Raw genomic sequence first — 21,932 nt, 5'->3', positions numbered from 1 at the left:
AGCTTTGACACTGAAAATTGCTAAAACAACGAAAACGTCCCGAAAGTTTAAATTCACAATCTTGTTGTTATGCATTGTAATATTTCTACTTTTGTAGCTATATGGTATGTGGGACGTACTGTCTTTTGTTATCTAATTATTTTGTCATTATGTTTAAATTTTCATTTTTCGATGTCATATGAATATCAATGAAATATAAAAACCGTATACGATATAATCACAGAAGCGGTCACAAATTAGGATACAGTCACAGTTCAGGACACAAACTATGAGAGAAATCACGTATTAAGTTTGCATGGAATACCATTAATCACGACTCAGTTCACGATTCAAATTTGAAGTTATAACATAAATCACGAATGAGGTATTCAATTTTGGATGAAATAACACACTACGAACACAACTGAAAAATAACTGTCGAAGATGACCATCAAATGAATATGCCTTCATAACCAGATGGTGTGGTAGTTTTAAGCATCATTTATCACTGCTACCAAAACACCACAAAATATTAACATACATAACTTCAGTTCATCACTGCTACCAAAATACGTACCAAAAACGACCACAATTCACAATATATGCACCATATTGTTTGACAAAAAAACCATCTCAAACACCTCCAAACACAGACAAGTTTTTACAGTGATTTGAAACTGTTCCACTGCTGCTTCAGTAAGTAAGATTGTCAATCTTGATCACCGCGGCGGCCACAACGCTGAGGCTGAGACCTGGCCCTGGTCCTGCTCCTAGTGCTATGTCCCGGACTGCAACATTAGGCTGCAAGAAATAATATGATATGAAAAAAGCATTTCGTATTATTTTATGCGAATATGTAATGAATACTACCTCTTGGCTTTGGCGATTGTTTGACGATTCGGGCAAGTTATTCCCCCTCCTATCCGTCGTACGCGACCCATTTGCTGTGAACTCTCTCCAACTTCAGCACGAGCATCTGTCCGAGGATCATTGTTGCTGTGACATCCCTAACCCGAAACTTGCATTATTTTGCATATTATCATATTATTTTGTCATTGCATAATAAATTGTCATTTATACTATATAGATATTAAGTGTGTCATAAAGGATATATTTATGGTTATGATCGACTCACTATAATCGAATATATAGATAGTTTTCATATACGGAAATCATTAAATAGATGTATATATATTGTATTATAGTATAAAATACCACGTATATATAAATAATTATGTAAATGTGTGTGCATGTGTACTATATAGTACTAATAATTATGTACGTACAGATATATATTAGTACATAGAAAATGATAGTAATCCTAAATCAATATAATATAAATAATAGTTGTAACATTGCTTGAAATAAAATGTGTTAGTATGTACGTGGCTACTAATTAATAGTGCCACTAATCTTATAGGACAAATGTCAAATAAATGGACTATAATTTGCATGTTGCTATTTATTTTAATATTTATAATTATTATCAGTAGCTTTAAGTTATTACTTTTCAATAACCACTTTTGCCTACTTATATAATCACACGTATAGTCAGTGAGCAAAGAAAAAAATAAAAAGAGAAAGGGAAACAGAATGATACATAGTTAGTAGAGGAAAATTAGAAGAAGAAAGGAAATAAGAATTGTGGATCGCAAAACCAGAATCAGAATTTAATTCAATTATTTATCAGGTGTGTATAAATCACACTTTTAATTTTATATGTGATATTTGAGTGATTGCTAATTGTTGAATTTGATTGAGTAATTGAATTATATGGTGTGAAATTTACATGGATATGTTTTATATATTATGTTGGAATTATTTGATTGAATATAATATAGATATGTAGTTGATGACATTGATATATGTTACATGTGGTTTTGAAAGTACATGAATCATGTGATTAAAGAGGATCTGTGACAGCCTTGCACTGGATCTGAAATTTTAGAGGGACCTATGAGTCCAAATACAGAGGGACCTATGAGTCCAATACAGAGGGACCTTCGAGTCGAATACAGAGGGACCTATGAGTCCAATTACAGAGGGACCTTCGGGTCATAGAGGAATCCCGGGCAGATACCAGACTTGATTTGTCACAGAATAATAAACTGCGCAGAGTGGCATAATGCATATTTATATGAATTATTTTTAATATATGTTGTTTATTGTTGAATATTTTGGCTAGAGAATATGTTTGATTTTCGTGATGTGAAATTAAAGGCATGGTTTATATATACTGAGTTGTGGCTCATATAAACCACTAATATTTTTCAGGAATAAGAGATTAGTGAAGTTTTTGGTTGACGTTGGTCGTAGGAACTGCACGTGTTATCAGTTTCGGCGGCTGACGCGTTTTGACAACCTTCTCCTCCTCATCAGTTTTGCATGTAGATAAATGTATATTCAATAGAGTGGTGAGAAGGTCCTACTACAGTTTAGAAAGTTTAAAATATGTACTTGATCAATAGGGGTTTTGAAACTATATAATATGTGCGCTTTATGTACTCGAAATGTGGTTATTTGTTTTAAAGTTTGAATTTATTTATAGTAAGTGCATACGTCATAAGAGTTGAGGTTTGACAGTTGCAAGTCCTCATGTTATGGCCTTCTTGCCCGCACCGGCGACATCTCATTATGAAGGTTCGTCGCAGGGACTTACCTCCGTCGGCATGAAGACGAATCTGGGGCTCCTCACGCCTCAATTTCTTCGATCGTCCACGCTGTCGCTTTGTCCTGGGAAGCGCCAGTTCCAATGCACCATCACAACTCTTGGGCCAATTGTCCACCCCATTGATTGGGTAAAGGACATCCCCGCCATTCTTGTTGATTGTTGCGATAGCATGAGTGCACGGAATCCCTGATAGCTGCCACAGTCTGCATGAGCATGTAAAATCGCGCATGTTCACAACATGAAGACTCTTCGTTCCATATAGCTCTCCGTGAAGAAGCCCCCGCGTACCATTTATCAATAATCTCCTTGATAACAGGAGGGACTGCGTAATTGTAGCTTTTGATCCACTGGCCTCTGATCTGGAGCCTTTCCATCTGACTGGTTCTGATGTCCTCCAAAATACTGATAATAGCCTTTTCTCGAGCCAATGCAATCTTCGATTTAAAGGTCTCGCAAATGTTGTTGAGGAGCACATCACAACAAGTATGTGGGGAGAAAAAAGCCTTCACCCATTTGTCTTTGGGAGCAACCCCAGAAAGCCAATGATGTGCTGAAGGGTACTCAATCTGCAGAGCATCCATCTTGTCCACGTAATGTTCGAAGGTTGTACTCGCGGCTATCTCCCACAACCGTTCTTTGAAATTTTCCCCAACGAATCTCTTCTTGAAATTATTGTATATGTGCTGAACACAGAAGCGATGCTCGCTCTATCGGAATTCCTCAGTAATCACTTTTGCAAGACCCTGCCACAGGCGTACACAACACAACACAACACCATTACCATAGAATCACAATGACAGTACTAAATATTTGATAAAATCACAGATAAAGTATTAAACTTAAATCACATCCGAAGTATAATACGTAACAGTGAAATCACAAAAATGTACATACCTTTTGTTAGTCAGACATAAAGACATATCGTGGGCCATTAACGTGCAAATCGAAGTCGTCGGACAAGTACTCCAAAAACCACTTCCACTGGACATAGCTCTCCGCTTCAGTCACAGCCCAGGCAATAATCGGCCACCAGCCATTGTTGGGATCAATTCTCATTGCTGTCATTAGCTGCCCTTTGTACAATCCTCGCAAGAAACACGCGTCCAAGAAGATAATTGGTCGACATAACCGCGTCCACCCCTTTTTCAATGGTCCAAGGCAACAGTAGAACCTCAGTAATCTCGGGCCTACGGCACCAGTATCCCTCGTATTTTCATAATGTATATGTACACTGGACTCAGGGTGTGTCCATTCCAATTCGGCTTTGTAGTAGAACAGGTTCCTGTACTGGGTTGCCGCAGAGCCGAATATGCCATCAGTGCGTGCTCTCTGGCCCGATATGCCTTCATCCTACCGATCTTTAGCCCAAAATCTTCATCGACACACTGCCGTATAGCTGCTAGTGGAATGTGAGGGTTGTCTTTGATCTTTTCCATGTAACGCTCACCTAGCCACTTTGCAGTGAGCCATTTCTGATCCAGCACTTGGTAGCATGTGTGCGCGTGATCCCGTTGCATATTCAGTACATAATCCGCTCCATTGTTTGTCTCGAGCTTCCTCAAGAACACATACCACTCACAGTCTTGCCCTTTACACACGACACGTAGTTTGTCGCCGTCATTTCTTTTCACATGCACCCGCCGTCTAGTCATGATTGCATACTACCTCAACACATCAAACAAGAAATCTCTATACTTAAAAAACATTACCAGGCTTCCACATCGGTATCTCATTAAGGTTGAGCTTGAACGGGGTATACTTGATGCCTTTCTTCTTCAAACCCTCCAAATCTTCAAGGTCATCAATATCTTGTAGCTCGTCCACAATTTCATCCTCGCATAATGGGTTCTCTGTCGTCTTCTTCTTTTCCACATAAGGTGAATACTTCCTCCGTCGTTTCTCCCCTGGCCCCGGCTGGTGTACATTCTCTTGCTCCTGACACGGATGTTGCTGCTGGAATATGGATTCATAATACGACGTAAACAGCTGCTCATCTCGGCACATGTGTGCCAACGAGATAAAATGGTCGACCTCATCATCTTCATCATCACTCGGAGGTCCCTCGTTATGGAGATGGCAGCCGTCCGGAACATAATCAAATGATGGTATGTAAACCTCCTCTGGTGCTTCTAGTTCCGGCTCAGCATGTATATCCGGTACAACATGTGGTACTTCCAGCACTTCAGATACTTCTTTCGTTGGAGCTCCATCTTGCACATCAGGATGGAATCCCGACATTAGCATTTCATCTGATATGTCCTCGACAATGGGAACTTTCAACCGCGGTTGACAATGTGGTTCGGCTGAAAAGTCCATGCTCGGTTGGTACATATTCTCTTCAACTGTACTTGGCTCTTCCACTTCCACTGAGTCAGACACTTGGTCACGTGGATGTGCAGGTGAAGGAGTAGGAATTGATTGCTCCATCGGAGGACTTCGAATACATTGTTCTTCTGAAGCTGGGGCCATTGAAACTACAACCTACAATGCATGAAAAAGATTAATCTCAAATGCATACCAAACATAAAATATAAATCACAAATGTAGTTCCAAGTTGAGTAGTAACCTCTGCTATGCATTCATAGGCATCTCGGCCACCTACTATAACTTCTTCAACAAGATTATCTTCAACGGCTTCAACCTCAAGTTGTACATCTGGTACAGATTTCCGCAATGGAGTAGACAATGATTGCCCAGTTGGCATACTTGTCATGGAATCAACTGATGACGGTCTTGGGATTGTGACATCCTACAATATTTGTACTAAACATCATAAATAAATCACAAGAGAAGACCCATTATTATTGCAATGTAACTCATAAATCACAAACAGCACATCTACCTCTTGCATGCATGTACGTCTCCCTGTCCATCAACTTCCACTACTGCATCAGTCTCTTCAAACTCGGCCACAACAACTTCGGGTTGTGCTCCTTCTGCACTCGTACATGATGCAAATGCTTCCATCAAATTCTTACGGGCTGCGTCCTCTTCCCTCTTCCATTCCGCACGTTTGTCTTCTAAACATTTGGTCAAATACTCTTCAAACTCTACATCCCTAGGGTACCACTCAATCATCAACAACGGTGACACTGTTTTCTTAAGCTCATCTGGTTGTTGTCTCTTCTTTTTTGGTTTAGGTTTGGGCACAGTAATTGTTTCAGGTTCGTCAATCTCCTCAATCACAACTTTGGATTTTTTCCTATCTTCGACAAATTTTAGAAACTTCTCCGCTTATTCCTTTCACTTCTTAAGTAAGGCTGCCGCCGCCGTCATCTCGACGACGTAAATGTGAACTAGCCTTGTGCTAGTAGCCGCAACTTCGAGAAAAGCGGCCATATGTGGGTCATCAATAATGGGCATCAGCTCACCGTGTATGTCAACGCCCATACAATCACCACTATACTTTGGATGAATGTAATAGAACTCGCAGACGGTTTTCCTATCATACTTCAACCTCAACACCATACTGGACAGATCTAATAGCTCGAATTGGTTAATATTGCAATAGTCAAAGAATGTCAGGTGACCCCCGACATACTTCTTCTGTCCAGTGATTTCGAAGAGTGAACCACCGTGATGAAATGCAACGGAAAACCTCCCGGGATGCTCCTCTGTTAGGGTTATTAGAAAATTAGAAAAATACCAAAATTAAACCAACAAATGTCACATATAAAGTCTAAAATCAGAGAAGAACGCAACGAAATCAAAACAAATTCCCAAAACTAACAATTTTCGAAACCCTAAATTAAATCACAAAATTGGTAGGTGAGCGATTTGTGAAATTTAAAATTGAACTTACTGTATTCTTCTTCCGGGAAAAAGATATCCAACGCAGGATTGCGGATGTCCCATGTTTCTGGGTCTACGTCGATTACCTGACCGCGTCTAGGTGACGGTGGCGGAGACGGAGACGGAGACGACGGTGGTGCCGGTTGCTTTTTCCGCCACGACGAACTACGGGACGAGGACGCTCCAGAGGTACCAGTTCGTTTTCGTTTAGGCGGCATTGATGAAAATGGCGTCTGAACACCGCCGAAAAATGGATAAAAATTGGAGTGGTGGAGTGGATTCTTATGAGAGAGCGCAAAACACAAAAGACTACAAGTGAAAGTGAATTGGAGGGAAGTGAAAAATAAGTGATTTAATTTCACATCCTATTTAATATATTTCAATTCAGGTACACATATGTTGCTTGTGAGAAGCCAAACGTCGTCTGCCAAAATTCAAGGGAGAGAGAGGAGAGACATGACATTTCAATCACATCATTGGGCGGATGTAAGCCAAACTGCATGTTGCAGGCGGCATGTAGAGGCGGCGTCGATAAATAGGCGAAAATGCCCTTTAAGGGCTTAAGGGTGTTATCGTCCGAAAAAATCAGATTTGTGATTTTATATTTTGTTAGACTCCTAAGGTGGGATTTTTTTTTGTTAGGGGTCAACGGTGCAACAAGCCGAAGAGTTAGGGCCCTTTTATGGAGTTCACTCTAAAGATTAAGAATGTTTTCCTTTGTTCTTGTTTATTTATTTGTTGTTGGTGTGTTAACGTCTAATAAAGATTAAGAATGTTTTCCTTGTTTATGTTATGCCGTAGGGGGATTTAGTGCATTAGAAAATTTGTTTATTTAATTTTGGTAATTAATACTCTCTCTATCTCATAAAAATATGAGCCATTGATATGACATGGAAATTAAGATAAAATTGATAAAGTAAGAGAGAAGAGGAAAATGAAAGTTAAAATAGTGTTAATGGAGTGTAAATATTTTTATGGGACGGATGAAATAGTATCTTGTAATTCCCCTCTTTTATCGTAAACTTAATAGTTCTTACGTACAAGGGAACAATCTATCTATACATATATAAAAGGAGAGTTTTAAAAAAGATTAAATTAATATCATTTAAATTAAAAATTTATCTATCAATTAAAATTATTTTTATTATTTAAAAGGTCAAATAGTTATAACTCATTAACACAAACGTTTAAAACTAAAATACCAGTAATTAATATCCTAAATAGAAAGCTCACTATTAATCCATATTCTTCAATTTTAATTTTACTCCTTACATTAAACTGCTTTTCATGAAACAAGAAAGGAATCACAAATTAAAACTTTGAAATATAAATTTTCGGCTCATGCATAAATATCAGTAATGGAAAGTGATCATGGGGATCCCTTTGGCTTTGCACTTCTTATAACTTTCGTTATCTTAATTTTATTGTTTATGATGTTTTAATCTCATTTTGTTCCTATAAAAACATGAAGTTGTATGTGGATTACACACGCTTAATGTGTTAACGAATACTACTATAACCCACACTAATAGTTTTGTTTATATCTATGGTATTGTGCAAATTTCAAAACATCGTGCGAATTTCAAGTTATCGTGTGAATTTCAAGTTTCACAATGCAAATTTTATTGTTTAGAGTTTAGCCTAATATCTATAGTATGTCAGAATGACTTATAAGCTCAATTTGCAAATACCGTGCGAATTTCAAGTCATTCTAACAAAGAATGTTTTCGGCCTGTTTCAACAGAATTTAGTTTCTACTTTTGTCCCTGGCTGCAAAGGACTTGTATCGTCACTCTGCATTTAATTAATTTAACATGTTACTGAATTAACTAAGCAAATGTACATTTAATAATATTTTGAGTGAATGTAGAAATTCTAATAAATATAGACTATAAAAAATCCTTATATACTCACACTAGTACAATCTTGATAAGAAAGAATGAGCCATTTTCGTGGAAGCGGGATTCGATCCCAAATTGTCACTGCAAAAATATGAAATATTATTATTTCAGTTAAATAATTTCTCATGAGAAAATAAAAAAATATAGTGAATTAGAAGAAAATTTTCTACTGTGACACATGTAAAGAAGGGCATCTCAAAGGTGTTCTCAAAGGTGTTCTGTTGTAAAACAAGAATCAAAGTTAATTATAAATAACTATATTCAATGTAAAGTGTTAATCAACCTCTAATAATCATTAATTAAGAAACTTCAATTTATATTTATGGTATATTTACCATAAAGAGAACGAAATGAAAAAGAGTCCAGACGAGCTAGAGGCGTTTGAACCAGAAGAGATTGATGTCTGAAGAATAGTCAACCTGAGCTGGAGTCATTTTTGGCACTATTATTTTCAGTTTTGCTCCCACGAACAGAAGTGCATGCATTCTTATAAACATAGTAGTACAATATTAGTACTTGTCATCATTTCTCTTCCAAAAGTAGAAAATTTCTTTTTAGAAAATAAATAATACACCCATGACTAGAGTTAGAAATGAGAACCATAGCCATATAAAGACAAATAGATAAAATTAAATAGAAGCAATACTACTTTAAATCAAAATACTAAGTAGATTATCGAAAAAAGAATATGACCACCATCATACACATGATTGGGTTGTTCATAAATATATAAAATATTATTGTAGTGAAAAATTAAAATGGAAATTGAGTACATATTTTTTAACGGTGATTAATTATAACTCCTATGATTTACTCCATTTACTTTATGCCGAAGACATCTTTGAAATCGTCTTCCAATGATCGTTGAATATTTTTTCGAAAATTGAAGGAGTCATTTGTTGCATGCTACAATCAAATTTAGGTACACCACGGGGAGTGATCAATTGCTAACTCATCATTTAATTGCTAACTACAACTAATTTAAGATCACATAATTTTAAAAAACATGTGGTCTACAATTTGCCACGTGTAATTTTTGTTTTTATTAATTAAATCGAATTTTTTTAAAAAAAAACGCCAAATTAGGGTTTTGGATGAAAATGTCAATATAGTGTTTCGAAAATATCAACACAATGCTTTGAGAATGTCAACACAAATTTAGGATTTACATTGTATATGCTTTATATTGACATATTATCTTAGCTGTATTGATATTAGCATGTGTACGAAAAATACGAAAATTCTAGATTTTTTTTTTCAAATTTTGACGTCGGAACATATGCATGTAGTATATCGTTGGAATCCTTATAAAATTATCTTTAATTTGATATATGTTATATGAATTTAAAGTTTTGGGATTTCTTTTAAAAGTTAGTTATAACTAACTTGACATTAATGCCCCTATTGATATTTTTTGGAATTAATCATATGACCTTATTGACCTTTTTTTTTTATCGTATTGACATTTCGTGGTTGATGATCTAGGCCTTTAATTTGAATATCTAATGGCTATTATTGAGTTGTAGTTATCAATTAAGCATTGGGTTAACAATATAACACTTCCCCCGTATGCATATATTAACTACTGCATTAAAGAATCTCATATGGCAAATATATATAAACCTAACTTAGCGCAGAGTGAAGTAGCGATCTTTTGTCATAGACCGGAAGAATTGTTGGAAAAAACATCTCTGCCACAAACCAAAAGAAAATGTGAGATCATAATTAATTTCTACATATAAAATTATATTGGAATTAAAAAACAAAAAACGTTGAATATACTTACAATCCATAGGTAAGTAGAATCTGTAGCAAAACTACTCGTAAGTCTCTCTGGATCTATAGCTCGAGTTTCCTTTTCCCAACTATTCGAATGACTATTATATACTATAAAAAAATTCTTATATACTCGCTATTACAATCCTGATAACAAAGACCCCGTTATATGGATCGAGCATGCAGTTTTGGATCTCATATTGCCACTGCAAAAATATGAAATATTATTAAAATAATTACATAATTTGTCGTGAGAAAAGAAAATATAGTGAATTAGGAGAAGATTACGTACTATAACTCATATGGAAAAGGATATACCAAAGGTGTTATGTTGTAAAACAAGAATCAAAGTTAATTATAGATAACTAAATTCAGTTTAAAGTGTTAATCAACCCTTAATAATCATTAATTAAGAAACTTTAAGCTATAGTGATGCATGTAGACAACGAAGACGTTGAAAAAGTGCCCAAAAACATTCTATGTCAAAATGACTTGAAATTCGCATGGTGCTTAGAAATTCGCACGGTGCTTGAGAATCGAGCTTAGAAATTCGTAAGCGATTATGAGCGATTGATATTGGCCATATGACATCCACATATGATTTTTTCAGCTTCCAAATACAATTTCATCAAAAATCATTATGAAAAAATTTAGAACAAATCCAAACTTCATGGTTTTACTAGTTGATTTTTAAAGTTGCGAAACTAATCAAATTTCACTAAACTTCATCGTTTTTTGCAAATTTTCCAATAATTAATCTACAACGTATAATATCTAGAATGTCAAAATTATTACCTAAAAATCATATAATGAACTACAAAACAAATAAATAAATAAAAGTACAAATATAAAAAAATTAACATGACCAGTATATTAAATCTAAAATCTAAATATTCTTCGATAATAATACTAATAGTTATAATCTTGGGTAACTACTTTTGTAAAAAATTTAACAATACAAAATACACACTTTCAAATTATACCGTAACTTTATGACAGTAATTTGTAAAAATAGTTTATACAAAATATATATTAAAATTGCGAATTTTGATTATATAACAATAATACTCCGTACAATACTTTTCCATAGAGAAATAGTTTACATTATGCATGACTAATTTTCGTAAAAAGATGCTCTGAATTTAATTTTCCACGGAGAAATAATTTAAATTATGTCTGACTATATATCTAATTTAAGCTGAAATTTATTATTAATTTTGATTTAATAAATGTAATGATGATCGTCAGTTATGTTTAAATTTTACACTGCAAGAATTGTTTAATAACACAATTACTGTTAACTTAGCTGTTCTCAATTTTAATAGCGAAAATTTTAAAAACCTCATCAATGAATGACAGTCGTTTAGTACAAATACACTGACAAATTATAATATACAGTAACTTAATGGATGTTTTTATGTTGATACAAAAATTAAAAAGATATCTAATACTAGAAATGAGATTACTGAGTTTTGTAGTACCGTATAAAATAATATTACCGTAAATTAATTAAATTTTCAAAAATTTAAATAAATTTTCACTGACATCTTTATTCATGGGATGAATTAAATATTTACACTAATTCTAGAAGATGAAGAAATGCTACTGTATTTGGAATCATGAACAATGAAATCACGCATTCTAGAAGATGAACAAATACTACATGGAAATGCTAAAAAACAAATGTTGTACAACAATACATTATGACTAACAAACTGTTGCCCAAGAACCTACACTAATTCTAGGATTACTTGTAAATCCTAGATGGGGACGACTCATTCTCTATTCATCCACAACCACGCTTCTGAAATTTGATTGAAGAAAAATATTTGGTGGAGTATTTATACAGAGATCTGTTTATATAAATCATAAATTGTTGCAATAAAATGGGTCTGTTGGAATTCTTTATTTAGTAATCCACAACTGCAAATGTTAATATTGGAGCTGGACCGGTGAATGACAGATATGACCGATAGAAGTCATAGAACTATAAAATCTGATTCTAAATTAATTACTTAATGATTCACAGTCTAGAACTTGGAAGTAGAATTAGAAATAATTCATATATATCATTGCCACCTAATAATAAGATGGGAAAAAACAATTTAAAGTTTTTTAAACACCAAATATTTTATATGAAATAATAAATTAATATTGGAAATATATAAAATTTTGCTAAGAAATTTCTAAACATGAAAAAAGAATATGCTGGAATTATAGAATTTTTTTAAAAAAGTTCTGAAATGAAGAAAACAAGATAATAAATATTGCAATGATATAATTATTTTAAATTATAAGAGAAATTTCTAAAAATGAAAAAGAATATATGGTAATTATATAAATATTTTAAAACTGGAATGTGTTCAATTTTCGTATATGTTGATAAGCAGCTTTTATCAACAAATGCAACAAAAAATCTCAATATATTGTAGGCAAAATCTCAATATTGTGCATGTCCAATCTCAATAAAAATGTGTTGATATTTTCTTGTCCTTGTGTTGATATTCTAATGTCATATTGTTGATATTTGTAATACACAATGTTGATATAAAAAAACACTCACGAAAATTATCATATGATAACATAACGATGATCTTACCCTTTTGTTGATATTTTGTCTACTATTTATTGAGATTTGTGAGCTTTAATCTCATCCATTCATTTTAAAATCCAAGGATAGAGATTTAGTCTTGATTTTGAATTAGGGTAGGGTAAAATAATTATTGCTGTCTATAGAATTCGAACACATGCGCGCACATTGCAGAAGAATTTAAATCATCGCCCTTGACCACTCGGGCAAACCAGCAAATATTTTTTAAACTTAGTTAACAAAAGAGGAGTATCCTTATTATTCAGACGCCACACAATTTAATTTTGATTTCCAAACCCTAGAGCGGACCTTTACAAAGAAGGGTGTTTGTGAGTGTGCAGAGAAGAAAGAAATCTGCAGAGAGAGAAAAATGGCGGAGCATTTGGCGTCGATATTCGGAACCGAGAAGGACAGGGTGAACTGCCCCTTCTACTTCAAGATCGGCGCGTGCAGGCACGGAGACCGTTGCTCGCGTCTGCATACCAAGCCCAGCACTAGCCCCACTCTCCTCCTCTCCAACATGTATCAACGCCCCGATATGATCACTCCCGGCGTCGACCCTCAGGGCCAGCCCATCGATCCCAAGAAGATCCAATCCCATTTCGAGGTTTCCTTTCTTGCTCTTCCGTTAATTCGACCAATATTTCACTCGTATTGTAATTCAGCTGATTAATTGCCTGCTAACCTATTGATTTGTTTTGATGATTGGTTTTGGAGCAAGTTCAGATTCATTGCGATGATTTACTATTTATGTTGAATTTCTAGGGTTTCGGTGATAATTTGTGTAATTAATTATGTTTTCACTTGGTTGAGAACAGGATTTCTACGAAGATTTGTTTCAGGAGCTGAGCAAATATGGTGATATCCAGAGCCTGAACATATGTGATAATTTGGCTGACCACATGGTTGGTAATGTCTACGTCCAGTTTAGGGAGGAAGACCAAGCTCAGAATGCCCTCCAGAATCTTGTCGGCCGGTCTTACGAAGGTTCTCATTACAATTTGTGCCTTTACCTGAACTGCAAAACAGGATATCTGATAGAATACCCAAGGCTGAACTAGTGTTTATTTGTACATCATAGATGATTATGATTTGCACAAGTTTGAAACACTGATCTCAAGTTTTATCACTCTCCTTTCCCCTATTTATTTACTGTATGTTCAACTTCCTAAAGTTATGCACATTAAAAGTTTGGATGAATGTGTTTTCTTGTATACTGTTTCCCAATATGTAAACCTTGTATTTGTGGTGTATAGTACTGTGGAACTTCCACGAAACTGCAATTTATTTCTGCTGCATAATTTGTTCTCTTGGGGAATGTTTTCAATCTATTTACTGCCGTTGAGTCTGGAATGTAGAATTGATTTTCTATTATGCTTTTATATTTGATTTAAACTGACTTTTAATTATCTTAATTGAACCATTTCCAGGGCGACCAATCATTGCTGATTTCTCTCCTGTGACGGATTTCCGTGAAGCAACTTGTAGGCAATACGAAGAAAATGTATGCAATCGAGGTGGATACTGCAATTTCATGCATCTGAAAAAGATTAGCAGGTGTGCTTTGTCTCAAACTGTTATTTCTGTAATTAATTAAAACTCAAAAAATGGTCCACCATTTCATTTATGATTGATTTCTTAAATTTTCCTGTAGGGAATTGAGACAGCAATTGTTTCGGAAGAGTAGAAGAAGACATGACCGCAGTAGAAGCAGAAGCCGTAGTCCTCGCCATCGTGGCTATGAGGAGCGTCATGGCTCTGGGAGAAGGGGTGGTGATAGCCGTCACCATGATAGAGGCAGAAGACCTCGAAGCAGAAGCCCAGGTCGAAGGAGTGGCCGAAGCAGAAGTCCTGGGGGAAGGAGAAACAGGAGCCCAGTTAGAGAAAGCAGTGCGGAGAGAAGGGCCAAAATTGAACAGTGGAATAAGGAAAGGGAGAATCCTGAACCTGCTAAAGATCGTAATAATGAAGAAGCCGAGGATGGTAACCATGGCTTGGAACATAACGATGGGCGATCGCGTTCCTATAACGACAATCAGCAACCATCAGAGCAAGGAAATGGAGATTATGACTTCTAAATTCTATGCAGTTAATCTTGGTTTGTCTTCTTTCTTTGTTTGATTATTCCATGTCGTGTGGCTTTTGGCGCTAGCCCATTTACTCATTAACTACGTACTGCCGTGAGAAAAGGCTTACTGCCTATTTTTCACTGTGCAGGTGCGGATAATTCACCATTTTCTCCCTTTCCTCATTCCAAAGAAATAGTATCTATGTTTAGGACGAATAGCAAATGAAACAGGCCATATGGTTAAACATATTTTGAACTGCCGAAAAATCCTAAAATAAATTTTCAATTATGGGAATAGGCATACATTCATGTTCGGTGAAGTCCGTACTGACTCTATATAAGCTGCTATAGATTACTCGCTGTTTATACATATATGAAATGTAAGCATGCCATTGCCCCCCGCCCACCATCACCATCACCATCACCATCACCCACCCCATGGTTAGCAAAGACTGCCTTTTTGTTACTGCTAGTAGTAAAATATCAGTTGGTGGAGAAGGAGCTATTTTGCCTTGTGGAAAATAACTTAAGACTATTTTCTCAATTATTTGTGTTTCTGTTCGAACCATCTGTGTTCCTTGACTATGTTAGGTTCCCCCAACCCACCCCCACTCACCCCAATCATCCCAACCAATTACTGGGATGACTAACATAATTAACAGGTAAGCATCCTTTTATTCCCGTCGCCTATCAATGTTGAGCTGAAGGAATCAGCCGTTTTAAGAATTAGGTCATTTAATACAGTTTTGTCAAGTTGTGCAGGGTTGGATACTTCTGCTCGGGCATGCTTTTGGTGTAGCAGCTTATGTCAATATTTGTATACAGGTTATCCAGTTTTGACTGCAGAAAAGATCCAAGATACAGCCAGTGTATGTGATGGCTGAGTATGTAAGTGCTTGTGATACTTGATTCGACACTGAAGTGAACTGGCTTCTTCAGAGCAACCGTCGGGTGTGCAATGTCTTTTAGTTTTAGAATTTTATTTAGTACTCGGCAATTATTCCCCTTTTCTTTAGAAGATTATTGTTTCCTTTTGAATTCGTAAGGTGTGTAACATATAAAACTCGTTTATTGCATCTTTCTGTTGTGACTAAGTTGATCTTACTTACTGCTTTTTTAGTCTTGTGAAAAATATTGGCAGCATCGAATTTGTGGTTTTTCAAACTGCAATAGTTTTTTCGTCTTGGTTCTTGTCGAATATCTTTTTCTTAGTAAAATCTTCAAGAGTTTATAGGAAATTGGCATTGAAATTCTATAGAATGGAATTCTATTCCAAATCTTTTATTTGATAATGAAGTAATGATATGAAATTAAATTGAAAGAAATTGTGCCGGAGCATTAACATACTCGTTGAATAAACATATGCACGCATATACAGACACTACATTGTATACAATACACACACTATGTATAAAACACACATGGTACGTGCAACACCCAATATATGTATACACTTTCACAACACACAATAAACTCATACACTTACACATACACATACACATACACCACATACACATGCTATGCAAAAACAAAAAAAATCATACACAGAAACACACTCCCTGAATACACACATATACACAATACACACTTCAAAACACATATTCTGTCGGTTTACTTGCTGAATTGGATTATTAAGGACATGTTCAGTTTCCTAGAAATAGCAAGAATAAGAGTCAATTATGGGGAATTTCTGATGTTCAGTTTCCTATACTAATTTCAAGCAAGCCCTAGAATACATCGAAGGCCCGCACTTTTCCTTCAAGAAAGAGAGAAAATGAAATCTTGACCATGAGGTGGTATTTGAAACTGGATGTGCTGTTCAAATCCAGAATTGGAGAGGAATTTACTTTTTTGCCCTGTCATTTTTCATTTTCCCCTTTATTATCATTTCCCCTAATTTTCATTTCCGGCTGCCGTCAAGCCATTAGAAGCGGCGACGGCGAAGAAAAAATCCAAATTCACCACGTTGCTCAAGCAACCAGCGCCGGAGCCCTCCGACACCGGCTCTGCGAGCTCCTCTCCGTCCGCGTTGGGGTTCCTCGTCGTGCCCTCGCAGAAGCTCAGCACGGAGAAGAATAAAGAGAAGTTGTGGATTATTCTAGCGCAAGGGTAGTTTGGAGCATTTGCCGCTGTGCCCGGCATCTTGATCCGGACCCCGGGCTTGGAGGCGCTGTTCGGATTGGCGTGGCGGTTGTAGAGATCTTTGATGCGGCATTTGACACTGTTGCTCTTGCTGTTGTGCTCTTCTTCTTCTTCGATGAGGAGGATGGAGGAGGGTGGGGGTGTCGATGCCCTACTCCATGGAGTGCATTTGATGGAAGTGGGCCCACTGGCGGCGGATCTCTGGTTGTCGGCGCGGTACCGCTTGTGTAGCTTCTCCGTGGCGGCACTGGACGGAGGTTGAGGAAAGTGGAGGCTATTTTAGTCCACCCACTGTCTGAATTAGAAATTATGAATTAATTTTTAAATTTCAAATGTTAAAACTTGAGTTATATCTTGAACACTGAACGGAGGATTTGAAATTAAAATTTGTGGGCCCAATACACATAAATCTGTCCTGTTTTATTTCTTGCATTCCCATATCAATGAAAAGTGAACGAGTCCTAAGAGTGAATCAACAAATAGAGTTTTTTGTTTAGAGAAAGTAAGATGAGCAAGATCAAGCATGTTAATTAATGATGTTTGAGGGAAATATGTTGTTCAAAAGTTTTCAAAATAGAAATACTTGCTATTTTTAAAGAATAAAGGTAGTATTTTTTTTTCTTCCAATTTTCCTTATGTAATATTTCATGTCCTTCCATTATAATTATTTTCTAATCCTTCCGTCCCAAAAGAATATAGTACACTGTTATCTTTTTTAGTCCGTCCTATAAGAGTATACATTTTATAATTTTGAAAAGTCATTTCTCTCTAATGAGGTGGGACCTATTATTAACTAACAATACTTCAATTATTTTTTCTCCACCTCCCTTACTTTACCAATTGTGCATTAAAACTCATACTAAATCAAGAGGGCACTCTTATAGGATGGAGAAAGTATTAGTACTTTTTTATTTTTAGAGTGAACTCAAAATGGTCTTTGGACTAAGAGTTTATTTCACTAGTAGTCCCTGAAATTTAAAAATATCCTAATAGTCCCTGAGCTAGAGGTTTATTTCACTGGCAATCTTTTTGCACTATAGATGGAAAGTTTTGGCCAAAAATCTCTCCAAAAAGTGAGATGGGCATTTTCGTATTTCACATTTTAATATTTTTAGAGCTGTCACTGTTAAATGATTTTCAAGTACATGCATATATTTGAAATTTGTTTTAAAATATGGAAGAACTAAAATATCCATCTCATTTTTGGAGGTATTTACAGCAGAAATTTGCCATGAAAAATGCAAAATGACTGCCGATGAAATAAACCCTTAATTCAAGGACTAGGATGAAATAAACCCTTAATTCAAGGACTAGGACTACTTGAGATATATTTAAAATTCAGGAACTACTCATGAAACCCATAGTTCAATGAATTTTATGTAATTCACTCATTCTTATTTTTAGTCTTTGCTCTTTATTGTAAAATCAGTCTATATTTTATTCATTTCTTTATCATAAAATTCTTATGAGAACTACATTGCATACTCTTTCAGCAGCAATTGTATTTATCTTTAGGTTCTCACTCATCGTCTGATTATTCCACTCATTACCTATGTCACTCGTATTTTCCTATGCAATGTGCAGTTGTGAATTGTGTGTTATAGTATGCAGCTGTTAATTGTATGTTACAGTGTGCAGTGTATGAATTATATATTGGATGTGTATATTGAACATGCAGTGAGTGTTGGATGTATGTGTGAAGTGTGTGACCACTATGTATGTGTATGGATGTAGTAAGAGGAAATTCACTGCATCTGGCTGACATTTTGGTAAATTTCATCTAGAAGACAGAACTAAGTCCACTAGAAATCAGCACAACATTTGGTTTCAGACTTCATCAAGGCACAGGACGACTTAAAAACAAACACATGAAAAGATCGAAAATGGAACAATAATTGGAATAGAAAAGAGACGAGATAGGCATAATTCAGGCAACAATCCAAAATTCATGAAAAACAGTCATGCAGAAGACTTTCAACCAACCCCACTGAGCCTTTACACATTGATGACACCCTATTAATAAGCCAAGTCTGCAAAAATTCAAATTCTCTAAACCCCAAGTTATTTGTTGGAATGCTTAGCTTTTGTGTGGGATTCCAAAGCTTTGTCCGAACCAAATGTCTTGGGGCAGCTCTTGCAAGTCACTGATCCTCCAGATTGTGGTGTCTGCTGGTTAGGCTTGTTACCCGGAGTCTTGCCAGCCTGCTTTGCTGGGTAAGGTGTGGCTACATGACCACCAACCTTTTTTCCATCTGAATCAATAATAGAACATATATATGAAACAAAGTATACAAACAGGACTACAAAAATGTAATCAATAGGCTGAGACAAGACAATCACCAGTTTTCTGGGGTGTCACTTTGGCCTTTTTATCTTGGACAGGGGTTTTAGTAGCAGATTCTGCAGCTCTTTTCTTGCTTGGCTCCGCCTTTCAATCGTAAAAAATTAAGTGAATACACAATCTACATTTATTATTGAACACCAACAAAGAAAAATATATTCTGTTTTTTACCTTCTTTGGTGTCTCTTCATCACTCTCACCAGAATCATCAGAGTCGTCATCCTGCAATTAATTAACTAACTATTAATTGAAGTCCTTAGACAAATTTTAATTCAAAAACTATTGTAAAATCTAATAGACAAATGTTTAAGCATAAAACAATTACATACACTCTAGTACCGACAATAGTTGATCAGAGAAACATAGAGCAGAAGATTATACCATAAAATGATTACTCAACAAAATAATTTACAGGAATATGCAATAAAAATCTGAAGTTTTTCCCATAACTTATCATTTATTATCAACTAGTGTTACCACCCGTGCTATGCCCGGGACAAAAGATTTTCAAGTAATGAAGATATATTAACAGCCAAATATATTAAAACAAATATAGGGTAAATATATAAAAATCTATAACTATATGTCCACTATTATTGCAAGGTGAGGAACATTCTAGTTGGTTCAATGAAACCACAAACTGCACTATAGCCAAAGATTATTCCAATAAAGACTCAAAAGTAAGACCAGTGAGCAATTAAAGCTGATCGTCGATCAACAGAAGCTCACTGACCAAAGGGAATGGTGCAGAAGAAACAGGCTACATCACCGTTAAATTAGCTTTCCAATTATAAATATTATATTAGGACTTAGACTTAACCATTCAGAAATATGGAACAACTATGAATATTATACCAAACCAGCATGTTCTACTCAAATAATTATGTGCACCTCAGAGTCATCGTCACCATCATCCTCAGACATCATATCATCACTGGTATCATCATCATCATCTTTGATGGGCTCCACGATCTTCACCTTTTGTTTGCCAGCATCAGACTCCTTCCCTTTGGCTTTAACAGCCTCTGCAGGTTTCTCTTGCTTAGCCTTCACTTCGGGTTTTGCTGAAGATTACATGACACATCATTAGATCACATCAAAACAGAACCAGTTTCAGTCAAAACAGATGAGATGATGGTAAATAAGGTTACCATTATTGGCAGTCACAAGTGGTATATCCTCTTCAGAATCAGATTCATCTGAAAAAAATAACCAAAATATATTATATGACCCAACACTAAAGGTAGAGATATAAGGATAGAGAGAAAGGTTTGTTGATAAATAAAATAATAGGCATGGTATCAATACCAGATTCAACCTCCTCTGAACCCGTAGAGATGAAACAACTTGAGTCAAGGAGAAAACATCCAAACAATTATGCAGATCATACATACAGTATTTGATATGAAGATATGGCTTTAAAGGTAAAAATGCAAGTCAAAGGATATTCATCAAAAGGGTTGCTGGCTTTGTATCCATAGAAGTAGATACTTCCACTTTTCCAGTTATGTGACAGCTCAAAATCTCTGTCAAACACCAAGTCAAACTGTTGCTGGGGTATCTTATCAGTGACTAGTGTTCCGAGAACAAGTTTCTTCCCTTCAACATTCACAAACAAGCAGACAGAATCATTTGCCTTCTCCTTCTTTGTCTCACCAAGACATGCCTATTATAAAATTAAGCTTCAGAATACTAAAAGAAAAGGTAAACATCATACTCATAGTCCATCAAAAAGGTACAGCAACATACCTGAGACAAATGCAAAACCATATTTTCACCAGGAGCAACCTTCAGAGTCTCTCCATTTTTCACCTCAACACCTGAGCAGAATCAATCAATGAAATTGTTTTCCAAAATCTTGCAATTACAAGCAATTGATTCCAATATTTTTCTAGAAGCAAATAGCAGTGACAAATTACAGCAAAATGTTAACAGAAAACAAAAAAACTTGCATCATAGAGCAAAAAAAGGCCAGGTGTAATTTCAGAAATACTAGAATTAAATGGGGAATCATCTTTATAGTGAATTCAATAAAAGCATTTTCATTGACGGGCGCAGATAACATGACGGAAATGGGAACGAGAAAATAAAAATAGAGCATGCGAAATTGCGAAAACGATTCGTAGTGAAAGAGAATGCAGAAACGCAGCTACTGTGGAAAACGAGAAGCGAGGGAATAGAAGAGAAACTCACCCCAGAATTCCATTGCTGAAGACTACGATGCGAGAGTTGCAGGGTTTAGAGCGAGAGCGAGAGAGTGAGATATTTAGGGTTTTGAGAAGCAGCCGAGGAAATAAGGCAAAACTGTAAACCCTACTCGGGGTGTAAAATGAATTTATAATACTCCTAATTTGGAGTGGGTGTAGATGCTATGCGACGCAGACCACCACAATGCCATGTGGATGTATCTGCATACTTTGGACTGGCCTCAATTACACTGTGGGCTATGCGGGTTCCAATACTATTTGTAGCAATGCTCAAATAAATATATTGGTCTGAGCCCACTTGGACTGAGCCACCATATTTGCCCGAATTACATTTGTCAAACGGTAAGTAAATTTAACAAAAAAAAAGGTACGTAATTTATCATTACCTCTATTTTCTATCTTTATTGCTAGATATTTTACGGTAGGGGTTGTTCGATTTGAAAGATTATATCTTACTCCCTTCGT

General features: G+C 35.8%; 2 protein-coding genes across 4 annotated transcripts; one reads left to right on the top strand and one right to left on the bottom strand.

Annotated features, from left to right (window-relative positions):
- Nucleotides 1–12,988: 12,988 nt before the first annotated feature.
- Nucleotides 12,989–15,871, top strand: LOC125222634 (splicing factor U2af small subunit B-like). 3 transcript variants are annotated; one of them, XR_007176588.2, is made up of 6 exons: nucleotides 12,989–13,316; nucleotides 13,528–13,696; nucleotides 14,140–14,266; nucleotides 14,364–14,807; nucleotides 14,927–15,439; nucleotides 15,540–15,871. XR_007176588.2 is itself a non-coding variant. In XM_048125356.2 (5 exons), the coding sequence occupies exons 1-4, from the start codon at nucleotides 13,080–13,082 to the stop codon at nucleotides 14,785–14,787; spliced, it is 957 nt and encodes a 318-aa protein (XP_047981313.1). In that variant the 5' UTR covers nucleotides 12,989–13,079; the 3' UTR covers nucleotides 14,788–14,807; nucleotides 15,540–15,871. The 3 variants fall into 3 exon arrangements, 2 of the variants coding, with proteins under 2 accessions (XP_047981313.1, XP_047981312.1); XM_048125356.2 differs by lacking the exon at nucleotides 14,927–15,439; XM_048125355.2 differs by lacking the exon at nucleotides 14,927–15,439 and having other exon boundaries at nucleotides 12,990–13,316; nucleotides 15,603–15,871.
- Nucleotides 15,872–18,794: 2,923 nt separating this feature from the next.
- On the bottom strand, nucleotides 18,795–21,593 carry LOC125223347 (histone deacetylase HDT1-like). Its single transcript, XM_048126460.2, has 9 exons — nucleotides 21,454–21,593; nucleotides 21,010–21,080; nucleotides 20,709–20,926; nucleotides 20,569–20,591; nucleotides 20,412–20,459; nucleotides 20,152–20,324; nucleotides 19,432–19,482; nucleotides 19,260–19,347; nucleotides 18,795–19,171 (listed from the first exon to the last, which is right to left on the bottom strand). Exons 1-9 carry the CDS (start codon nucleotides 21,464–21,466, stop codon nucleotides 18,981–18,983), a joined length of 876 nt encoding a protein of 291 aa, XP_047982417.2. The 5' UTR covers nucleotides 21,467–21,593; the 3' UTR covers nucleotides 18,795–18,980.
- Between the last annotated feature and the right edge of the window lie 339 nt (nucleotides 21,594–21,932).

The sequence above is a fragment of the Salvia hispanica genome, chromosome 1 (genome assembly GCF_029641045.1).
Source record: "Salvia hispanica isolate PSC_SH4W2 chromosome 1, Shi_PSC_v1, whole genome shotgun sequence".
In the NCBI taxonomy this organism is placed as follows: Eukaryota; Viridiplantae; Streptophyta; class Magnoliopsida; order Lamiales; family Lamiaceae; genus Salvia; species Salvia hispanica.
This window is presented reverse-complemented; position numbering and strand designations above follow the sequence as displayed.

Excerpts from the sequence above, each read along its gene's own strand:
- LOC125222634 (XM_048125356.2), top strand. The coding sequence starts at position 13,080 with ATGGCGGAGCATTTGGCGTCGATATTCGGAACCGAGAAGGACAGGGTG. Across the intron at positions 13,697-14,139 it reads TGTCGGCCGGTCTTACGAAG|GGCGACCAATCATTGCTGAT; the intron begins GTTCTCATTACA and ends AACCATTTCCAG. Across the intron at positions 14,267-14,363 it reads CATCTGAAAAAGATTAGCAG|GGAATTGAGACAGCAATTGT; the intron begins GTGTGCTTTGTC and ends ATTTTCCTGTAG.
- LOC125223347 (XM_048126460.2), bottom strand. Across the intron at positions 20,460-20,568 it reads TTCAGAGGAGGTTGAATCTG|ATGAATCTGATTCTGAAGAG; the intron begins GTATTGATACCA and ends TATTTTTTTCAG. Across the intron at positions 19,172-19,259 it reads AGTGACACCCCAGAAAACTG|ATGGAAAAAAGGTTGGTGGT; the intron begins GTGATTGTCTTG and ends TTATTGATTCAG.